Source organism: Physella acuta, unplaced genomic scaffold (genome assembly GCF_028476545.2).
Source record: "Physella acuta isolate Inbredline_101_S28 unplaced genomic scaffold, ASM2847654v3 ptg000145l, whole genome shotgun sequence".
NCBI classification, from domain to species: Eukaryota; Metazoa; Mollusca; class Gastropoda; family Physidae; genus Physella; species Physella acuta.
In genome coordinates, this window is record NW_026731664.1 from 365,580 (window position 1) to 387,942 (window position 22,363).

The 22,363-nt window shown below is 34.5% G+C and overlaps 1 protein-coding gene across 2 annotated transcripts; it reads right to left on the reverse strand.

Moving 5' to 3' along the window:
• Nucleotides 1-58: 58 nt before the first annotated feature.
• On the reverse strand, nt 59-21,726 carry LOC131935469 (uncharacterized). Of its 2 annotated transcripts, XM_059291862.1 has the most exons (10): nt 21,629-21,726; nt 19,374-19,496; nt 18,861-18,932; nt 6,688-7,707; nt 3,824-5,554; nt 2,642-2,817; nt 2,259-2,316; nt 1,935-2,042; nt 877-1,152; nt 59-366 (listed from the first exon to the last, which is right to left on the reverse strand). In XM_059291862.1, exons 4-10 carry the CDS (start codon nt 7,493-7,495, stop codon nt 167-169), a joined length of 3,357 nt encoding a protein of 1,118 aa, XP_059147845.1. In that variant the 5' UTR covers nt 7,496-7,707; nt 18,861-18,932; nt 19,374-19,496; nt 21,629-21,726; the 3' UTR covers nt 59-166. The 2 variants fall into 2 exon arrangements, with proteins under 2 accessions (XP_059147845.1, XP_059147847.1); XM_059291864.1 differs by lacking the exons at nt 18,861-18,932; nt 19,374-19,496; nt 21,629-21,726 and adding an exon at nt 15,205-15,325.
• Between the last annotated feature and the right edge of the window lie 637 nt (nt 21,727-22,363).

The window sequence follows — 22,363 nt, forward strand, 5'->3', positions numbered from 1 at the left end:
CAGTTTATTTTTTAAATTATCTTATTATATTGCGTCATTTTATTAAGGTTGCAACCTCGAGTCTTCATTGTTTCATATCGTTATTTTTGTCATCAAAGAAAAGCTAGAAACTGTCTTTGCACAAATTTACATAGCTTAAAACACACATAATAATTTTACAAAATGTTTAAGCGATAAAAGCTCTGACGATTCCTTTGACGTTGACCCGGCAGACTGGACAATCTCTCATGGCCACAGCACAGTCCCCACAGGACACCAGATGACCACAGGGCAGAAAGACGACAGCCACCTCCTTGTCCATACAGATCTTACACACTGTCTGCTGACGCAGCTGGTTGTTAGATTCCTTAATGGCTCTAATCATCTCTAGTAAATGGTGAAGAATGAGTCCAGGTATAGGTGGAGAAAAAAATGTAACTTTAGAGTCGCTGCACTTTAACTAATGACGCAAAGACACATATTTACATAAATATGCACGATAAAAAGTAAATGGTACACCAAAAAGTAATTAGCAGCAATTGTGCTTGCAGAGAAGGTATGCTAGAGATTGACAGGTAAGCAACGTCTTGTTGTATATGCTGCCCCCCCCCCCTCTTCAATCTTAAAGACTTAGTCATTACATGAGACACCTTGTGCCGTCGTAATCAATATTACCCTATGGATATTGCATGTATTTTCAGATTTCAAGACTTCTTATAGGCTAGTATTGCAGTTCAAAGATCTCGTCAAATTACATCCATAATAATCCTTACTGGTTAACATGTCTACGCGGTAATTGAGGGCTACAATACAAAGTAGGTAACTCAGACATTAAACATGTCATATATATATATATATATATATATATATATATATATATATATATAGTTTTCTTACCGAAGATTTTATCACTACTCGTGTACACATCTCTAGCTGCAACTTGTCCACTAGACGGATCTATCAAAGCGACCTGCATTCCTTCATCGCCATTTGTCAGAGCCAGCTGTTGGGCTCCATTGCTGGATCTTTCCGTCTGACTGCTGCTAGGTAAAGCGAACTGAGTCTCGTCGTTGTCGTACGTTATAGCCAGGGGCGTTGCCTTCGTAGTATTTACTTTTTGTATTTTTTGCTGCTCTAGCTTTTCCAATAAAGTATCCGACGACATTATACTCCCTTGATGAAAATGCATTTACGATCAATTAAAATAAATGACACCCTCTGAAAGAAAGCCTGAATTCTACGTCTTTCAAAAAAAAAAGTAACTGATAAACAAATCTTCGCCTCAGTTAAAACATTAAGTTGAGTTTTTTAATCATTGACTTCCTTAGGATAAACATTGCAGAGCAAGTCCATCGGATACGTAAATAAATCTTGGGTAAATTTTTGTTTCTGTTTGCGATTGGTTTTTTTTGCGTTTATGATTAAATATAATACAAATTTCAAAGTAAGGACGTTTTTGTAACTGGAAAACCCTGGGCACATTAGCATGGTGTGATCATCTATATTCTAAGCGTATTGTGTGAGATTATCGGCTCGCTGAGATGTATTATGGATTTAAAACGTCTTGCCATTAAACACGAAAACAATCACCGCGGTAAGAGGCTATGCTGGATTCAGTAAAGGAAGGAAGATGAAATAAAAGATGAAAATATTCGAAAAATAAATTGACCGATGTCTTATTCTTCAGGATGTTTGATGTCATTCAGAAATCTATGTAAAATTGTTTAGATACTCAATATAAAACACAATCCAATACGAGGTATAAAAGTAAAACTGTCGTCTAAAAAGTGGTTAATGGAAATTACTCATAAAAAGTACATCAACTAGAATTATTTACAAGTGATTAAATGTAAATCAGAAGTTTAAAAAAATAAATAAAGTTACGCGCGTAGGCTTTATTTTTTTATATTTATATTTTAATACTACATCAGCATGAGATAAAACTGCAACGTTACCTTCCTCTTTAACTATCATCGCCACTTGTAACGCATCCTTCATTGTGTAACCCATATCAACAACGGTTCTAACTGCTGGGTCTTTCATCAGTGGATTCTCTTTATTTTCTGCCAGAATATACATCTTCAATATATATATATATATATATATATATATATATATATATATATATATATATATATATATATATATGTATGTATAACATAATCTATGTTTCAAAATATTAACTATGAACATTCGAACAACTAAAAGCATAGTATTTGTGTTGATCAAACTTCACAAATATCTTGAGAAGAAACCAGTTTCCTAATGTTGTTCCCTACCTAGATTAAACGTGTGTCCCGCATCTCTCATTTTCTCAATCACCATGTCATACGTTATCTGCCAGGAAAATACATAACTGATAACTACCATGAGCATTTTCAATGAAAAATATTTTCAAAGATTTTCTTGTAATTATAACTAAAATGTTTTATTTGACAATGTTAATGTTCTATCTCAATATGGATTGAAAAAGAAAGCTTACCTCAAAATAAAGGCTAATAACAGACAAATATGGACCCACGAGTGGTCTGTTATAAGCTTTAAAATTTTACAGAAGTAAAATTTAATGAAAATACAGAGAACAAAAATGTGTCACAGTGTTTTAACTAGTCAATTGTAAACATTTTAAAGGTGCAAACTATTGACATGCCAGCAATCATACCTGATCTCTGTCTTCATTGAGACCTTTCACCGTATCCACAAACATCTGACCCATCTGTTGACGTATGAATGCACACTTAGGGAACCATCTGGCATGTTCTACCCACACATTGTCCTCGTCTTCCCAGTTCCTCAGACCTCCGCCGCAGTAGAAACATCGGGCACAGTCGCCATAGCCTACAAAAGAAAAAAAACTTTATCTTAAAAACACTAACCTCGCGTTTTTAAAACATTATAAATTACATTTAATAAAACAGAATTTTTTAAATATTTCTAATAAATATTTCTAATAGATTAGTTTGAAACAATTAAAAACATCTTTTTTTATAAATGTGTGTTCTATTATCTACTCTATGAAGCTCTAATGGAATCTGTATATCTGTAGCAGAAATGTTTGTTTGTTATAGACATTCATATAGTATTGAGTACTATTGTCGAAGTGTTAATTTTTGTTCTAAGCTCCAAATTTATGTCAAGAAAATGCCATATTTATCATTTTCAAAATAAAGTTTCTTTTTAGAAGTTATCGTTATAACTGACGAAAAATGTAAAGAACAAAATCAAACTAAATTTATTTTCCGTTACAATGTATTTATTGTATCTTTAAAATTATGTAATTTACATCCCTGTACACCAGCTAATTCCCCTCATCGGGATTTAAAAAAAAAAAACATTACATCAGAAAAAAATGTTACTTTCTTTTAGTTTGTTTTCGTTTCAGAAAAATAATTATAGACTTTGTATGCATTAATAAAGTGCAATTGATTTAGATACTACCTTCATTTATTTTGTTCTCTAAATGTACAATTTACTTATTATATTTTCAATTAGTAATAGATTTGAATCCGTTCATAATTATTCTCATTGTGTTTTCGTCTATGTTTGTGTTAGCATTATTGTTTGTTTTAATTTTTGCTTTTAAATTCCCATCTGCATTAGTATTTTTTCTGTGTTTATGATATTTTTTGCGTTCTTTTTTGTGTTATTGTTTACGTTATTATTTGTGTTTATGTTTCCGTTTGCATTTATGTTTGTGTTTATGTTTTTGATAAAGTTTGCTTTTTCATTTACATGTATGATTAATATTTGATTTTATATTTATGTTTGCTTTTATGTTTGTATTTTAATGTACTCAACATCCGTATCTACATATAACCTTTAATGTAAGCAAGCCTCAACTTACCTGCGTAGTAGAAACCAGCATCGGCCAGCTCGTTAGGAGTTAGGTGGTGTCCTCTGGGCCAGGATTCGAAGCTCTCAAGTCGCTTGATCTTCAGGGCGTAGTCGTTTCGCTTGGGTCTCTCTGTGATGATGCCCAGCTCGCTGTAGGTCGGGGTGTGCCCAGGCCGTCGTCCAGGTCTGTTGGCTGCTGGTTCTTGCTGGGCGTGGTTGGTGCCGGTTGGTTGGGTTTGGGATACTGGGGCTAGTGCTAGTTGATTGGCTTCAGTGCTGAGGTTGGTAACATTAGGTCTTGGTTGTGTCTGGTTTTGCTGTTGCTGGTTAGTATTTATCGTTTGTTGTGATGGGGTTCGGGTTGTTGGAGTGAATGCGTCAGAATGGAGGGTTTGAGCATTCGATCGGTTTGGTGACGGGCTTTGTTGAGTTAGGTTGGTGTTGCTTGTGGCCTGGGGTGGGTTCCTGTCTTGTATCTCCGGGGTACTGGTGGGTGGTTGTACATTGACTGCGGCTGGTATGGGGGCTCTATTGTACTGGGTGCTGGTGATGTAATCTTGGTTAGATACGACTACAAGAGAGGACGCCCCATCATCGGTACATGTAATCGGGGCTTTCAGTGCGTGATATCTTTGAGCTGCGGCTTGGGGATTTGATGGAGTGGGTCGAGAGTAAGGAGCCTGGGACAATGGTCTCTTCGATAATTTGTTTCTTTTTAAACGGTTTTCCTTGTCTTGGTCTGGTTGAAGAGAATCTATTGAAGCATCTGTTTCTATATCTTTGCTTGAAATCGCCGTATCCGTACCTCTTTCTGGTGGATATAGTTTACAGAAAAGATAAGTGAAAGATTGATCTGCTTGAAAGGGGATGTTATCAGGTGAGTTTTCACTTAACATAGGACAATCTTGCTGGTGTAATACGTTCTCAAAATTAACAGGATCGTAAGCTTTGCAAAAATAACATTGGATGCGGCCTTTGTTGTTATTTTCTTTCGTTTTCATGTAGAAAAATCCTTCAGCGGCTAACTGTATCCATGAAATTTTAAGTTCAATTGACATATCTCTAAAAGTCATTAGTCGATATCTCTCATCTCTTAGATTTGAATTCTCAAACTGCTCAGTGTTGAACAGCATTCCAGTAAAAGGATAGGCAACAATGTGCTGCTTGAATGTGATATTCGGGTTTAGTAGCCAACACTGAGTGTCCTTGTTTTCGTCGCACTTATCGTTTTTATTTAGTTCTTTCTCTTTATCCTCATCTCTGAAAGTTTCAACTTTTATGCCTTCTCTGTTCCCAAAAGATTTTAAGTTTTCTGTATCATAGATTTCACATTCTGATGGCGAAGAACTATGTTTTAGCTTGTTATCTTCTACTTTCTTATTCTTTACGTCTTCATGTTGATGTGCTTTAAATAGTTTGCTTGAACGTTTTATGTCCGGAATTGCAATATTAAATGTAGATTTGTTTCTTAATTCCAAAAATGATTCTAACATGCGTAAAAACATTGCATGATCCGGCAATTCTTTTCCGACAGACGAGTTGTCATTTTCATTCAAATTGGTTTCTCCAATAAAGTTCGCAATGGTCTTTAGATTGTTATCACGACATTTTACTCCGTTTTTATCTTTTTCATAAGTGTGTTGGATGTTTCTTTGATTTTCATTGAATTCGCCGTTTCCATTAACTGTATTGTCAGCTTTGTAATCTTCAGCTTTATCATGTTTGTAATTTGCAGCGTTTTCTGTAAATATAATATAGCCCTTTTTAGTTAACATTGTCATTAGTGGACCTTAGAGATTATACTTACAATTTTGTTTTGTCGATGGCATAAATGATTTGTAAAGAATATTATACGAAATATATTTAAAATTACAAAAAAATTAAAAAACAAAAACAAATGCGAAACTAGATTTCTTAAAACCTTAATAATATTTCGAACATAAAAAGTAACAGTTTCTTAAAAGATTAATATTAAAAGCATTAAAGCTTAATTCATAAGTTGTGTTTTAATTTTGGATGACAAGTGTTTATCATTTGTTTCATGTTGTTTCTTGTTCCTCTGAGCGGTAACCCTTATTAAAAGTATTGCAAATGAAGTAGTCATAATTGATAAAACATTTCGAGAAAAAAACTCCACGGGTAAACCTTATTTGTTTCTAGCATTTCCCAATAAGAAAACTATAATCCGAACTAGATTTGAAGAAATGTAATCATATTAATTCATGCGACGTCATAGTCGAGATGGAATGTGCACGACTTCTAGCATGAAAGTCTAGAGTTCAGATCCTTGAGCCTGTAGGAGTCCATCTGTCTCTGATCTGAACCAAACTTTAAGTTAGGAAAAGTAAAAGAGGATGGGCATACTGACCGTACCCCACTTAAAAGTCACATAAACTGAGGAACTCTACTTCATTTTCCCTGTAAGGGTAACCACTTACGTTAAATTAGCTCAATATGAGTATTGTCTTCCTTAAATACACAGTCTTTGTAAAGTGGCTAAATCGATTATTATCGGAAATCTATTTTACAAATTTTAGAATATGTTTAAAACAATTGTTTTAAATTTAGAATATTTTTTAATTAACATAAAATCCGATTTTTTGGAAAAACAAATCAAAATTTGTAAGAATTAAGAATTAATTTTATATCGTTAACTTTCTTTTTACTTTATGATGATAACTACTCAGTTATTTTATAAAGGATTTCCAGAGAAAGACTTGTGGAAAATCAAGCGCACATTCAAGCGCCTATCTGTTTGTATCTTAGATGGAATAATCAATATTATTAAGTTATAAAATAGATGCATTCTATCTTCGCTTTTAATTAAACTGCAGACGAGTTATGATTACAATTTAGTAAATATCAGAAACATACCTCCATTTGTTTGTTCCAGCAACACGCAGGTGAAAATCTTGAGGTCTGGCATCAAAAAAAGCTTGTACTTTATATTTAAAAAACCATTAAAATTTTGTTGAAGTTGTTGTGCAATTGAAAAAGCCCTCTTTCCTATTTTATAAGAAGGACATACACGCCCATTGGTCTCAATAAAAATGTCGATAACTTTATGGGAAGCTGGAATGAAAACGTCCCATATATCTTTAACACAGGGATTTTCATATGCATCTCTTTTATTAATTACTGCAGAAATATTTCGGTCTCTATTTAGTAAATATGGCATTAAAACAGTGAGTTCATTTACTTTTAACATATATTCAAAACTACTAGCACCGCCTACAATTTGCAATGGTAATGTTACTTTATATTCATCGATCGAAGTATTCGACCTATTGATTTTAGCACAACTTTTGAGTAACAACTCTAATGTTCTTTCAAGTCCTTTTTGTGCAGCAATTATTAGTGCAGTATGTCCAACGTTATCAACATGATTAAAATTAGCGCCACTATTAATTAACAGCTCAGCTGTTCTAGCATGTCCATTAAACGCAGCAATCATTAAAGCATCAAATCCATCTATATTAATAGGATTTACATCAATATGGCTTTTAGATAGAAAATGTGATGCGCACCAAAAACCACTATCTTCATACTGATTACTCAGAGTATCAGCATCGCTTTTCATTTGCAAATCAATTGCCACTTCAAATTCATCTTGAGATGTATCGGACATCAGTTCGCTTTCTAAATCCAACGTTGAATTATAACATCTCCTTTGATTCCCCATATTAATAAAAAATGAAACAGCTTTCAATATCTAAGGTGCAGCATTAATATTTTTTAATCCTTCATATACAGCTGTGTGACGTTTATTGACGTTTATTTTGAAAAAAGGCTCTTAACATGTGATAAAAAACCGTCACAATAACTACACGATTCAAAAAGTCAACATCGGTAGTCTCTGATCTTGAAGGCAATAGTACACCTTGAACAAAGAATCTGAAATAAAAGTCAATCAGTATATTATATGTCCGTATGTCTGTTTCTGTGTGTGTTTCTGTGTGTGTGTGTCTGTGTGTCGATAATTTGAGTATTGGCCTACCGTTACAGCTAGATTGATGAAATTTCATACATAAGTATTATGTCAAAATCGTAGATTGTATCAACGTTTAAGCGATTTCCGATAACCAGAAGTAGAACTTTTTCTACTTTGACTTTTTCAAAAGCCTATAACATGAGTACTATTTCAGATAGATAAATGAAATTTCACATGTAAGTAAACGATCTCATTTCCTGCCATCTTTCAAATTTTGAGTAATTTCTGTTGACCGGAAGTAGTAATTTACGCTATTTCCCATTTCTCAAAAAACGCATGTTAATTTATCAAGTACTAATAATATTCCGCACTACGAGATTTTATTCTATTTTAAAAAGTATTTAAAATGGATTAAAAATCATGTCTATATCCCGAGTTGCCATTACCTGTTGTTTCATATAAGAATATTCGAGAGAATTAGGGGAGATCACTCCCGGTTTATTTCTACGAGGTTTTATTCTATTTTAAAAAGTATTTAAAATGGATTCATGTCTATATCTCGAGTTGCCATCCCCTGTTTTTTTTTCAGATAAGAATATTCGAGGAAGTTTAGGGGAGATCACTCCCCGTTTATTAATCTCTCGTATACGAAGTATAGAGAAAGTATTGTAATCGTGCAAAAAAGAAATCGAGATTTTCGCAATTCTCGACTTTTTACGCCTCCCTCAGTCGAAAAAACATAGTTTTGCAATCTTTTCCGTATGCTTGTGTGTATATGTGTGTGTGTTTGTCTGTGAACATAATAACGTGAGTACCGTTACAGCTAGGTTGATGAAATTTCATATATAAGTATTATATCAAATTTGTAGATTTAAAAGTGCCAGAAACCCATCACGACAAATTTGGTGATTTTTTACGGAGCATATCCCCTTGAGATCTATGTAACAATTCTTTTCAGTTCAACAAGACAGTACGCATTGTAGTAAAACAAATTAACGTTCTAAATAAAGAAGTATGGGACGGCATAGCCCAGCGGTAGAGAGATAGAAAATATCGAGTTCGAATTCGAGTTCATTCAACGTCCCTGAGTCCACACGGCTCTGATGGGTACCTAACTCACACTATGGAAAACGAAAGGCGGCTGGACGTAGTGCTAACCACAATATCCCTTTATATGCCGAGGTCTCTGAAGCAGAAGAAATCTACTTCATCAACCCCATGTGTCTTGGGCACAAACGGGAAAAATCGAAATAAAGAAGTGACAAGATAGAAACCAACGCACTATGAAATATTTTTATGGTTATTATCCCATTCAAGGTTTATAAACGTACTTCAGAGTAAGAATTATTTGAGTACAAAATACTGTGTTCGTAAATCTAATAAACAGTGACTGTTAGTATGTTCAATTCTTCTTTGATTGCAGTCTGTTGATATAATTCTCAAAATATCTAGCACAAACTTTTATGTAAGCTTAGTGGTGGGACCATCATTTTAATCCAACCCCTTCCACTTACTAAATCTAAATACTTCCAGTTTTCGTAAAATGTAAATGCAATTTTTCATTAAATGAGAAGTCTCCGAGATATTTTAAAATACACGCTGATAACCAAATCATTTCACGTGTAATATATGGCTAAAAATTAAATAACTTTTTCACGCATTGTTTTTTAAGTACTAGGTGCTTTGCCCACAGGTGTTTTGACCATAAGTGGTTGCTCCGCATGTAGTTTTTATAATCATAACAATAATGAACTGTTATTTAATTTAAGTTAATAATGCAAATAATACAATTTTATATGACAATTATCTTCGAGTTTCCATTAATATAAATTACCCTGTTCCAAAAATGTATATTAAGTTATAGCAAATAATGCTACAAGTAAAATGTTTACAATTAAATAATGTAGGTATACTTAAAAATAAAAAGCACATAAAAACGATAGGTAATCATGGCTATAATGTAGTCAAAGAAGTACTTTTATAGTTAACAAAATAACAGATGTGCGATTGCACGTAAATATGTCACTAGGCCTACATCTGTTTATCTCTAGGGCTAACCATTTTTCTTGAACTGGTTGAAGAAAAATTATATAAATTATGTAAAAATAGATTCATAATATTTGCATAAAGTGTTTGATTTTTATGGACTGCTGCAGCTCTATATTTAAGTTGTCTAGATAACGTGTATTTATGCTCGTTGAATAGTCATATTATTAAATCAGGCAAAATTTTAAATATAACTAGACTACCCGTTATCTAGTTAGATAACTGTGGGTTTCGGGGGTCATCCATAAATGACATCACGTCTGTCACTAATCATCACAAAATAACCAGACCCCAAATTCAAAAAGGCATCACATCTCAGACGTTTTTGTCATTTAAAAACACTGACGTCGTCTGACAACATAATCTTTTCATATGCTGAGGTCACAAAAACAGGTCAACTCTACCTTACCTACCCAGTGCCCTCCCAACTCAGACATGTTTTTGTCTGTGAAAACACAGATTTTGGCTGAGCGTGGGTCTGACCACACTATCTCTTCATACGCTGTCGTCACAGGTGAACTTTACACCTACCCAACACTACTTCACCTGCCCAGTGTTCCGCCAAGTCTCAGACAACATGTTTTATCTTTAAAAAAAAAAGATTCCGGCCGAGCACGGCTCTGACGACACTATCCACGTTATATACTGAGCACAAAGAAACAGGTGAACTCTATTTCACCTGCCCTGTATCCCGATAAGTCCCAAAAGGCAAAGGCAACATTATCATTCACAACTAAAAATAAACCAGGAGTAATCTCTCCTAAACTTTCTCGAATATTCTTATATTAAACAACAAGGGATGGGAACTCGGGATATAGTTATGATTTTTAATCCATTTTAAATACATAAACTTTTTAAAATAAAATAGAATCTCATAGAAAAAAAAGTATTGCACACCAAGCGAACACCGAATAAAGATGTTCATAATGGTGCGCAATATTAATAGTACTTTATAAATTTAGATGCGTTTTTGAGAAATCGGAAATAGCGTAAATTAGTACTTCCCGTCAACGGAAATTACTCAAAATTTAACAGAAGGTAGAGAATTAGATCTTTTACTTACATGTGAAATTTCATTTATCTATCTGAAATAGTACTCAAGTTATAGGCTTTTGAAAAATTCAAAGTAGAAAAAGTACCACTTCCGGTTATCGGAAATCGCTCAAAAGTTGATACGGATCTACGTTTTGATAAAATACTTATATATGAAATTTCATCAACCTAGCTGTAACGGTACTCAAGTTATCGTTATCGTGTTTACACACACACACACACACACAGACACACACACACAGACACACAGACATACGGACAAGATTGCAAAATTATATTTTTCCGTATCAGTGAGGTGTAAAACGTCGAGATTTGTAAAAATCTCGATTTTTTTTTTTTTTTGCACGATTACAATACTTTCTCTATACTACGTATATACGAGAAAGTAAAAAAAATTAAATTTAAAAAAAAAATATTCAAACATGTAAACAAACTTGAGTTTTAGTAGTATATAGACTACCCGTTATCTAGTTAGATAACTATGGGTTTCGGGGGTCATCCATAAATGACATCACGTCTGTCAGCACTTGTCATCCCAAAATAACCAGACCCCACATTCAAAAAGAGGTTTTTAATATTTAAAAAACTCTACTACACTCTACTTCACCTGCCCAGTGTCCCGCCAAGTCTCAGACATGTTTGAATTTTAAAAAAAAAACGATTCCGGTCGAGCATGGCTCTGACCACACTATTCCTTCATATGCTGAGAATATAGAAACAGGTGAACTCTTTTTCACCTGCCCTGTGCCCCGCGAGGTCCTGATAGTCAACCTTATCATTCACATATAGGCCTTAAGAAAAAAATAATTGAAAACGTTGTAAAAAGATAGTAAACCCTTGTACTATTACTTAATTCATTGTTCTAAACTTTTATACTTAATGTGGTTAATCTACCTATGAATATATCAATAAATTAAATAACGGCTACACATTAGTTTGTAATTAACAGTGTGTTTAAGAAGGAACAATATTTACCACCCAAAATCCTATTTTACAGCTCTACACATAATGCAGATTCTCCCCAATAACAAATTAAAAAAAAAAAATTAGTTGTCAAACGTCACTATTCAGTCAAAGTTTAGTCATTGTTCTAAAACTTTAAAATTAATGTGGTTAATCTACCTATGAATAAATCAATATATTAATTAACGTCTTTAAATAAATGTGTGATTAACAGTCTGTCTGCAATCAAAAATTATTCTCTACCTACATACTATTTTACAGCCCCTCATATAGAGCAGTTTCCTTACAGTACCAAATCAGACAAACAAACAAACATATAACTATTCAAACATGTAAACAAACTTGAGTTTTAGTAGTATATCGATAGATAGATAGATTACGCAATTTTTAATCCCAAAAAGTTATTTTTACCCAGAATGGACAAAGACTCTCTGTGCACAAAGCACCTGTTTGTCAAAGGTCTGCGTACACGGTTTCATTGTCATAAATATTTTTCAGCGTGTGATAAGTTAAGAGAGCAAAAATAAGTAAAGCTGGTCAGCTTGCCACATTGACACATTTCTCTTTTTTTTTTATAATGAAATGAGTTGCCAAACGTTTTGAGACCTTATAGCAAGTCTTGCCATAAATCGGTTTGGGCTTTACATTATTTTTTTAATAAAATACAGAATAAATTTTTCTGGGAAAAAAATAGGTTGCATTGATTTTAGTTTTATTAAACATTTAGTGTACCAATAAAAGGTAAAGAGCGTTTAGCTAATTCAAAGGTGGGATAAAATGTATTTGGTCGCCCAGGATCTCATTATCCGATACATCACACAGAGGCGTAGCTAGGGGAGGGCGGGGAGGGCGGCCGCCCCGGGCGCCGACCGTAGGGGGGCGCCAAAAGGGGTAGAATTTTTTTTTAAAGAAAACTCATTTTAAGCTGCAGTTTTGAATTATAAACAGTCAAAGTAAAGAAATTTAACGGCTGAGAGCCTTTGCATACTGATTTAACTGTTTTCTACCTTGCTTGTGTAACTGTAAAACGTATATCCTTAAGAAATAGTGACCGGAAAAACTGCTTTCCAGCTTTCCTAGATGGGGGGGGGGGCGCTTTTTCGAAGACTAAAATCGGAAAAATTCACATCGGATTAAGGAATAAATAGCCGATATCACTCAGAAAAGAAACCCATTGAACTAAAGCGTAATTTACGATTGTGTAACATAAAAAAAGAGTTAGTGACGTTTAAAATCCGCTCTACAATTTTTTTCCAAGATGGGGGGGGCGCTTTTTCACCAACAAAAATCGCAGGATTTGTACTGGATCGGTTACTAGATAACTCTTTTAATCAATTGTATTAACACTTAATGTACGATTTCCCCTCTTAGTTTTGCTAGGTAATAACGCGACTAGTTCTTTGTAAGATTCTTACGATTCTCAACTTTATCGTGAGAGATCAGATAGTTTTACTTGATTGCATTACATCTTACCTGGATCACTTCATTAAAGAGAAATAAATATCACGGATTCTTGTATCGCTATCCGATCAGTAAAATAGCAGTCTGTCGGAGCGGGTGGTGGATTATTACTTTGTTCAACCTAACTGATAATTTAAAATTATCAAAATTTTCAAAAGACACGACCAAAAGTAGAACAAATAAGCTTGCACCTTCTACAAAATACAATTTAAAGCAGTGGTTCTTAACTTTTTGGAGGTACCGAACCCCACCAGTTTCATATTCGCAATCACCAAACCCTTCTTAATAGTTGTATCGTCCACACTGACAAAATCCGATCGTGTATCTTATGAGTCGGCTGAGTGTCTTGATCACCGCGGAAGCCCTGAGACTGACTTACTGAACCTCTTGGGTTTGATGGAACCCACTGTTTTAAGCTCTTTTGATTTTCTTCCTTTTATTCGTTTCGGCTCCCCAAGGAACATAGGCGTAGGCAACACTCGTCAACTCACTAGATTTTTTTGAAGATCGAACCCTAATAATCCAGCTTCCTCATGAACGTCATGGGCGTCAGCTATTATCATTAAACCGGTTATTACAGCCTTTTCATCAAGTACAATTAGATCTAGTTCTGAATTCGTTGTTGACTGTGTGCACGAAGGCAGCGCAAATCTGATAAATCCAAGACTTCCTCTAGCTTGTTTCATTATAAAATCAACCAGTCAACGAAATACCCATATCGTATTCCAATGTGAACAATACTTTTGCTATTGTATGTCAATTGTATGACCTTAATCTAACAAACTAATAATCCATCTATGTTCTATATCATAACAGAGACTGTTCCAAAGATAAAACATAAAAAGACTGTCCTAAACGAATTAGCACCGCTACAATTTTTATTTTTTCTGACATTACTAATCATAATTTTTTAAAGGATAATGCATCTTAATGGGAATTTAATTGGCGTCGAGTAAAGTTTTAGGGAACGACAATCATACAGCGTAATTATTATTTTTTTTCCGGACTGTCGCACACACACACACACACACACACACATATATATATATATATATATATATATATATATATATATATATATATATATATATATATATATATATATATATATATATATATATATGGGAGGGCGCCAAACTGAAAGTTCGCCCCGGGCGCCAGGAGGGGTCGCTACGCCTCTGACATCACAAGAAAAAGATCGTAGTTGAACCCAAAAGTGCATATATATATATATATGTATATATATATATATATATATATATATATATATATATATATATATATATATATTGCATATCTATACACTATATATATATATATATATATATATATATATATATATATATATATATATATATATATATATATATATATATATAGGCCCTATATATATATAGGCCATATATATATATATATAGGCCCTATATATATATATAGGCCCTATATATATATATATATATATATATAATATATATATATATATATATATATATATATATATATATATATATATATATATATATATAGTGTATAGATATGCAATATATATATATATATATATATATATATATATATATATATATATATATATATATATATATATATATATATATATAATTTTTAATTTGTATGTCTATGTCTATAATTTAGTTTTTTGGGCGGGGAAAAAAGCGTTACTGCCTCATGAGTTGGCCATCGTATGGGTACACATCTACACTGGATATCACTGGATTTTTATACGCAGCGTGTTTACTCTGTACAAGCCAGCCCATTGGATACTAAAAATAAATTTTATAGAATTTCCGTTATTAATTATAACATCCGGGCACTGCGTAAAATCGATTTAGTTAAAGGAGAAAACTGCTGTAAAGCCAATTTTGTCTGATAAAATTAATATAATAAAGTATCACATGATAGAACACGTTATCGTAACTTACTTGTACAATTTTTATTCTCAAATTATTATCTTTAACTTGGGAAAGCAGCAATTTAGCGCCCACAAAAGTATGAGTCCTTCGTTGGTAACGATGTTTCGGAAATACCCATATATGAGGTGGCAGATGAGTGTAAAATAGTCCCATTTAAAATCAGCAGACCCAATCGCGGAAGTAAAAGGAGTGTGCAGCTCGTATTTAAAATTAAGGCGCCCGACATCCTACTAAGTCTACAGAAACATTACTATACTGTATACTACTTAAACATATTTTATGACCAGCTATCACAAAAAGTGCATCCAACCCAGTTCATAACAGTATTTCTTTCAGACATTATTCTTTTAATTTTCATTCTCAAATTATTATCTTTAACTTGGGAAAGCAGCAATTTAGCGCCCACAAAAGTATGAGTCCTTCGTTGGTAACGATGTTTCGGAAATACCCATATATGAGGTGGCAGATGAGTGTAAAATAGTCCCATTTAAAATCAGCAGACCCAATCGCGGAAGTAAAAGGAGTGTGCAGCTCGTATTTAAAATTAAGGCGCCCGACATCCTACTAAGTCTACAGAAACATTACTATACTGTATACTACTTAAACATATTTTATGACCAGCTATCACAAAAAGTGCATCCAACCCAGTTCATAACAGTATTTCTTTCAGACATTATTCTTTAAGAGTGGTGGGGTGGGTGGGGGAGGGGTGGGGGGCTATTGAAAAGCGTGGGTCACTATATTATCTATAGGATAAAAGTTATATTATAGTTATTTAAATAGCAGTGTATTATTATATATTTTTAAAAATCATTTATTGTCTCCTTTTTAGTGCATTACATAAAAGCTTGTTATTAAAACATGTGTAAACATTTTTGTTCCAGTATGTACAATATGCTTGAATGACTAAAAACTATTCAGCACCTAATGAATATGGCAATGCGCGAATAATAGTGCGGAAAGAGTAGTAAGACAGACTAATAATTTCAGAAAATTGTAATTAATTCAGAACAAGTTAATTAGCATTCAATTAAGGCAAATGTAATGTCATGTTGTATTGTCTTCATATCTTGACCCACGTGCTGAATTTCAGAGAAATTGGTGGGTAAGAAGTGCCAGAAATTTTACTCGACGGTTTTGACCGTTTTGACGACAGATAGACAAAGTGAGCAAGTTAATTAAATAAAACCTTGTAACATTTTTTATTTAAATAGACTATAATAAATGTAGTAAATTATGTATTCAATAATAATTAAAATAGAAAAGAATTGTCGCAGGAAAAATTAAAATTTTTAAAAAAATTTGGTATTTACTGTCAGAGGCATTGCGAGGGGTGGGGGTGTGGACCGCACCGGGTGACAATATTTTGGGGGTTGACACCAAGGCAAAAAATAGCAAAATATATATAGAAAAATTATAATTTCACTGAATTAAATAGTCTCTTAAGAGCAAAGTGGACAAATCCCAACGCGGGTGGATGGGGGGGGGGGGGGGGGGGTGTCATCATGACGTAATCCTGCTAACGATAAAGAAAACATACAACATCCAGCTGAATATATAACCGAATATAGATACAAATCGATAGTATTATTTTAGCACAATTGAAAGCAATCATCGTGGGGGTGAAGGGGGGGGGAGGAGTTACATCAACTTAACATTGCAAAATATGCCTGAGGAAAACTGTTTGGTTGAGAATCGTAATAACCTATATGTTAATCGATGAATGGGTTAGGGGGAATAGGGGGGAGGGGAGTTAAATGATCCAGAAGAAAAAATATACACATGCGTGTACACATACTTACAAGTGTATATTAAATATATATATATATATATATATATATATATATATATATATATATATATATATATATATATATATATATATATATATATATATATATATATATATATATATATATATATATATATATTGTTACGACTCCCTTCTCTAATCCTTTCGAACTAGTGAGGGAATCGTAAACAAGAAGAAAAATAAAAATAAAAATAAACGCCACTTCAGTAATCTCTATTTATTTCCACAAATTACAATACTTAAAGTTAACCCGCCACCGAAGTACAACAATCAGAAATATACACAAATAGCTACAAACCACTAAAGTTCTTAGTACGACTACCCTACTTGTCCCTAACTGTCTAACTAGCCTAGGTCTACTACAGTACAGGCATCTCTTGGCTGTCCACTAGCTCACAGAGACGCCCCATGTCTGTCTTCTCTAGACCTAGCTATCCGAGTCCATCTCCGTGTGTGAGTGTCCCCCTGAGTGTGTGTCCCAGTCTGCCGTCTCCCCCTCCTTAAATAACGGACTCACAAATGTCCAGGTGCGGGGCTAATTATGCACCAACACGTCCCACTCAAGCCTAACCTAATTAAATGTCGCCAACAGGTCTGGGGTACCTGATTAAATTGTCAGACCCTGCTAATATACTACCCCCATTACGGTCACCCAGGCCAACTAGGTACGTGTCTTCTACACCTACCCCCATTGATGCCGTCGTCCGTAAATGTAACCTAATTCTAACACGTGCCTCGTTGATTGTCTCCATCTAGACCTGTTCAATCTGGGTCACGTCTGTTGTCAACCCTACCCTGCTATATACGCCCAGTCGAGGTGCAGGGGTCTATGTCCTAACTTAACCTCTCGTACGGCGTTTCCCCACATTTACATACCAGGCCAGGCGATTCAGGTGAAAAAGGGGGGGGGGGGGGGTAACCCGCTAGCATCAACAATAACATCCCACCCTTTGTCTCTTTCACGACCTGCGCCAGTCCGTGGCATCTCTCATTACGGGCTGGCCCGACCACGAAAAAGGGGGTTCACGTCGAGAGTTCCCCCCATCCATAAATCTCTAGGTGACACCCTAATTAACCCACGTTCAGCCATGTCCAAAAAAGGTAAGATCCCCCTCATGGGATCGTAACAATATATTTTTTTTTTTCTTTCGGGGGGGGGGGGGTTGACACCATTAAGTGCCGCACCAGGTGACACCCGACCTCGCTACGCCACTGTTTACTGCTACTTACTTTTACTACTACAAGGTGTTCATCTGTAACAATTAATTAAAGAGTAAAACAGACCATTGATGATATGTTATAATTTTTTTCAAGGTATAACGTACAACGAAACCCGCTGCATCGATGATTGTGATAGATAAAAAAAAATCTTAACTGGATTAAAGTGAAACATTTGTCAACAAAATCAGTAGGGTTGTGCACAATTATTATAAGAGGTCCATGTACGATCCACAATGCTAATACACATAGAATACGATATTTATAAACAAAGATTTTATTACAAGATTGCATGCGCATATGTATAGCATAAATTAAATCAATGAAACTAATATAAGTTTGCTAACAAATCATACAAATATTACAAAAAGCTTTGAGACAAATCTGTGACTAACGTTGATAAAATATGTGAGATCATCTCTTAAAGATTAAAATAGCAGTAAGACCACATAGAAGCTGCTTAAGTGATGTTTGTTGGCAACAAATATATATTTTAGACTATTATTGCTGTCTAACTTATAAAGGCTATGAATATACCATTGAAATTGTGCCTGCAAATTGGAAAATCTCTATTAGTGATAGAACAGTCTCCATAAGAGACCAGATGACCACAGGGCAGAAAGATGACAGCCACCTCCTTGTCCATACAGATCTTACACACTGTCTGCTGGTTGGTTATTCTGTTCTTTTATTGTTATCATTAGTTCTGAAGAAAGAAATTAATATGTTTTCAAAATTCTCATTAAAACTAATATATAATAATATTATATACATCACTTTAAAATACTTTTAATAACTTTGTATTCACATTAAGACTGAACAAGAATGTCATTTTCTGCAGGTATATTAAAATGTGACCAATTGACTGAATACAATCTGTTGAAAGTAAAGTAAAATTCATAACTTCTTACTTTTTTTTTTGTTTTACAAATCTAGGTATTTTAGTTTTAGTCAACTCATTTTGCACTCAAAATTTTTTTATTAAGTTTGTAGTATTTTTTTTAATGTTGCGGGTTAAAAGAAAGAAAACTTTTGAGTAAGAAAAAAATAAAAAATAACTATGAGAATGTAACTATAAAAGCAGAATATTCTTTTCGAGCAGATTAACAGAAGTATAAAACAAATGTAAGGAAAATGTTTCGAATACCTAGAGATTGTGGAATGTCAATGATCAATTCATATGTCCATGAGCCTAGAATGCTAGTTACAGTTCTAGGTCTTTTCATTTCAACCAATTTCTTCAACAGATCATCAGCTGATAATAAACCACCTAAAGAATATATTGGATACAACAAACTTATATTTGCATAATATATTGGAAATTTAAAACATGCACACAACACATGATGCTGAATAAACACACAAGTCACAGTTATTTAGAGATACTTTTTCACAAAAGCCAGTGCAGAGCCTGGTCGGAGCGGCTAGTTAGAAATAAAACAAACGAGAATAATAACAATGGTCACGCTTTATGAAAAAAAGATTCAATCATTAGATTCTTTAGGCAACATATGGAAATACTGTTACCTCTCTTCGTATAAGGGAGCTCAAGCTACATATGGCAGAAATGGGACTTAGCGACGTAGCCTACTGTTGTTATGCCCCAATCATATTTCCCTCCTCAGTTCCCCACACCAGTTTAATTAACTTTGCTAAATTTTACGAGATTTTTTAAAGGAGATTGCTGGTGCTAGATTTGGAGCTGTTCGGAAAATGAGGTGCCTACTTAAATGAGAGGCATGAAACCCAATACAAACTACTAGAGACGGATCAGGGCCCTAGAAATGAGCAGTGTTTCTTTCAGACTTTTTTCTCCGGGGGGGGGGTGGCGGACAAAAAATTTCCGGGTGCGGACACTGTTAAAAGTATATATTTTCTATATAAATTCCATTTGTTTTTTTTTAAGGGGGGGGGGGGGGCGTAGCCTCCCCGAAGAGATGCCTGGAAGAAAAACTGGAAATAAGATTCTGATTTTATATGATAAATTACGAGGTCTGCAGTGAAAGGATCATCAACGTGATCTGTCTTTTAAAAAATTTGCTTAGAATTGTCAGGGTAAATAACTCAAATGGTATATATATATATATATATATATATATATATATATATATATATATATATATATATGTTATGGTCAAAGCCGGCCAATCCGCGCATTGGCCGGCTCTCTTGGCCAAAGCCCGAAGAACTTAGCACTAAGATCGTATTTCGTACATTGGCCGGCCAATGAGCGCACTAGCCGGGACGTACTGGCCAAAGTCCGAAGCGCTTAAACTTGACAGCGTATTTTGTACATTGGCCGGCCAATGCGCGCACTGGCCGGGATGTCCTAGCCAATGTTCTATCTAGACTAAGTTGTGATCACGTTTTTGTTATACTGGGTGCGTTTTCATTGTAACATATTGTTCAGCTCTTGTTTATTCTTGTGCATTCTATATGCAAGACTTTTTTCTCCGGGGGGGGGGGCACTTGAAATTTTCGGGGGGGGGGGGGGGGGGGGGGGCGGTAGACTTTCTTCGGGGTGGCGGACACTGTTAAAAGTATATATTTTCTGTATAAATTATATAAATTTCCTTTCGTTCGGAGGGGGGGGGGGGGGCGGTAAAAATTTTTTCGAAGAGATGCCTGGAAGAAACTCTGCTTAGGCAAAAAAAATTTCGTCACACATTGTCACAAAAGTCCGATCCCCCACCTTCTTACGAGTGTGGCGACATCCCATTATGGCAATTTTAATTTATCCATCCATAAATAACGTCACGTTTTTTTGACGATTCTTACCTCCCCCCCCCTCCCCTCCGTCACACATCGTCATAAAAAGCCAGACTCCCCCTCTTAAAATGACGTCATACTTCAGCCTAACCCCCCCCCCCTCAAAATTGCAGATGAATTTTTCATAAAACATTGATATTTTTCTAAACTCTTGTCTGAACTCTATCGCAATAGAGTATTTTAATCAATTCCTATTACAATTTATTAAAACAATTTTCTAAAACGCGAAATAACAGCTAAAATTCCGTTTTCTGACATTGCTTTTTTATAATACAAAAGTGTGACGTCGCACCATCTGACCCCCCCCCCCTCTCCCCCTCATCACACACCGTCACAAAATTACGGACCCCCCTCCCCTCTATGAGTGTGACGTCATTTATTGACGACCCCAAACAAGATGTTTTTTTTTCTCAAAACAGCAAGGACTAAGCACGTGCGAAAACCTAGTCTTACTACGGAATAAAAATGGGAATTCCCGTATGAAACTGATTAGTGATTTTAGGTCTTATGCCGTCACTCAACTTTACTGGCTTTAGAAACCTCTACTATCTATACTGTGAGATAAAATACTAATCTAAGGTGCCTTCACTAATACAAATAATTCATGCGAAAGTAAGTAAACTAATATCTTACTTCAAACTTGTCAAAATATTGGTCTATAATTCCGTTCTTCACAACAGAAAAATATTATTAATTAATTAGACGCAAAAATATAAGCGTCTGTGTTTTACTCTATTTAATATAGGATATTCCCGATTACATTGAAGTTAGATCCTAGTGCAGGCCACACAAGTTGCCAGATTGTATTTTAATTTTTAGTATCCAATTTCAAATTCTTCAAATCAAAAAAGTTATTTAAAACATTGTGTTAGGCCTATTTAGATGGTTCTACTTTGCAATGAAATATGTTAAATTACAAAAATAAGACATACTAAAGAATGGCATATAAGTTATAAAAAAAAATTTTCCACAAATTTCGGCAAACATGAAATGCGATAAACAATTTTTAAACACGATTATTTCAGGCCCGAAATCCGTTTGAGCATTCTTTTTGTCTGGTTTATTGTCTCAGGTTGGGTATACTTTGCAATTCTTCTTCTTCTTCTTCGTTCTTAATTATTCGTGTGGAAGGGGATCGAGATTTATCTGCCAGTGCGTTTGAACTCGAGGCTTTGTTCGTATTTATCAACCATGAGCTTTTTTGCCGACTCGACCACGCCTCCAACACAATTAAGCGTTACGTGTCAACTGGTTATGCGCCATTGAGGCCATTGACTCCGATTTCAGCCTGCTTTTCTTTTTGGATTTGCTTCCATAGCCTTTGTCCAACCAAGAACAAACTACAAGGCAGCAGTTGTTTGATTTTGG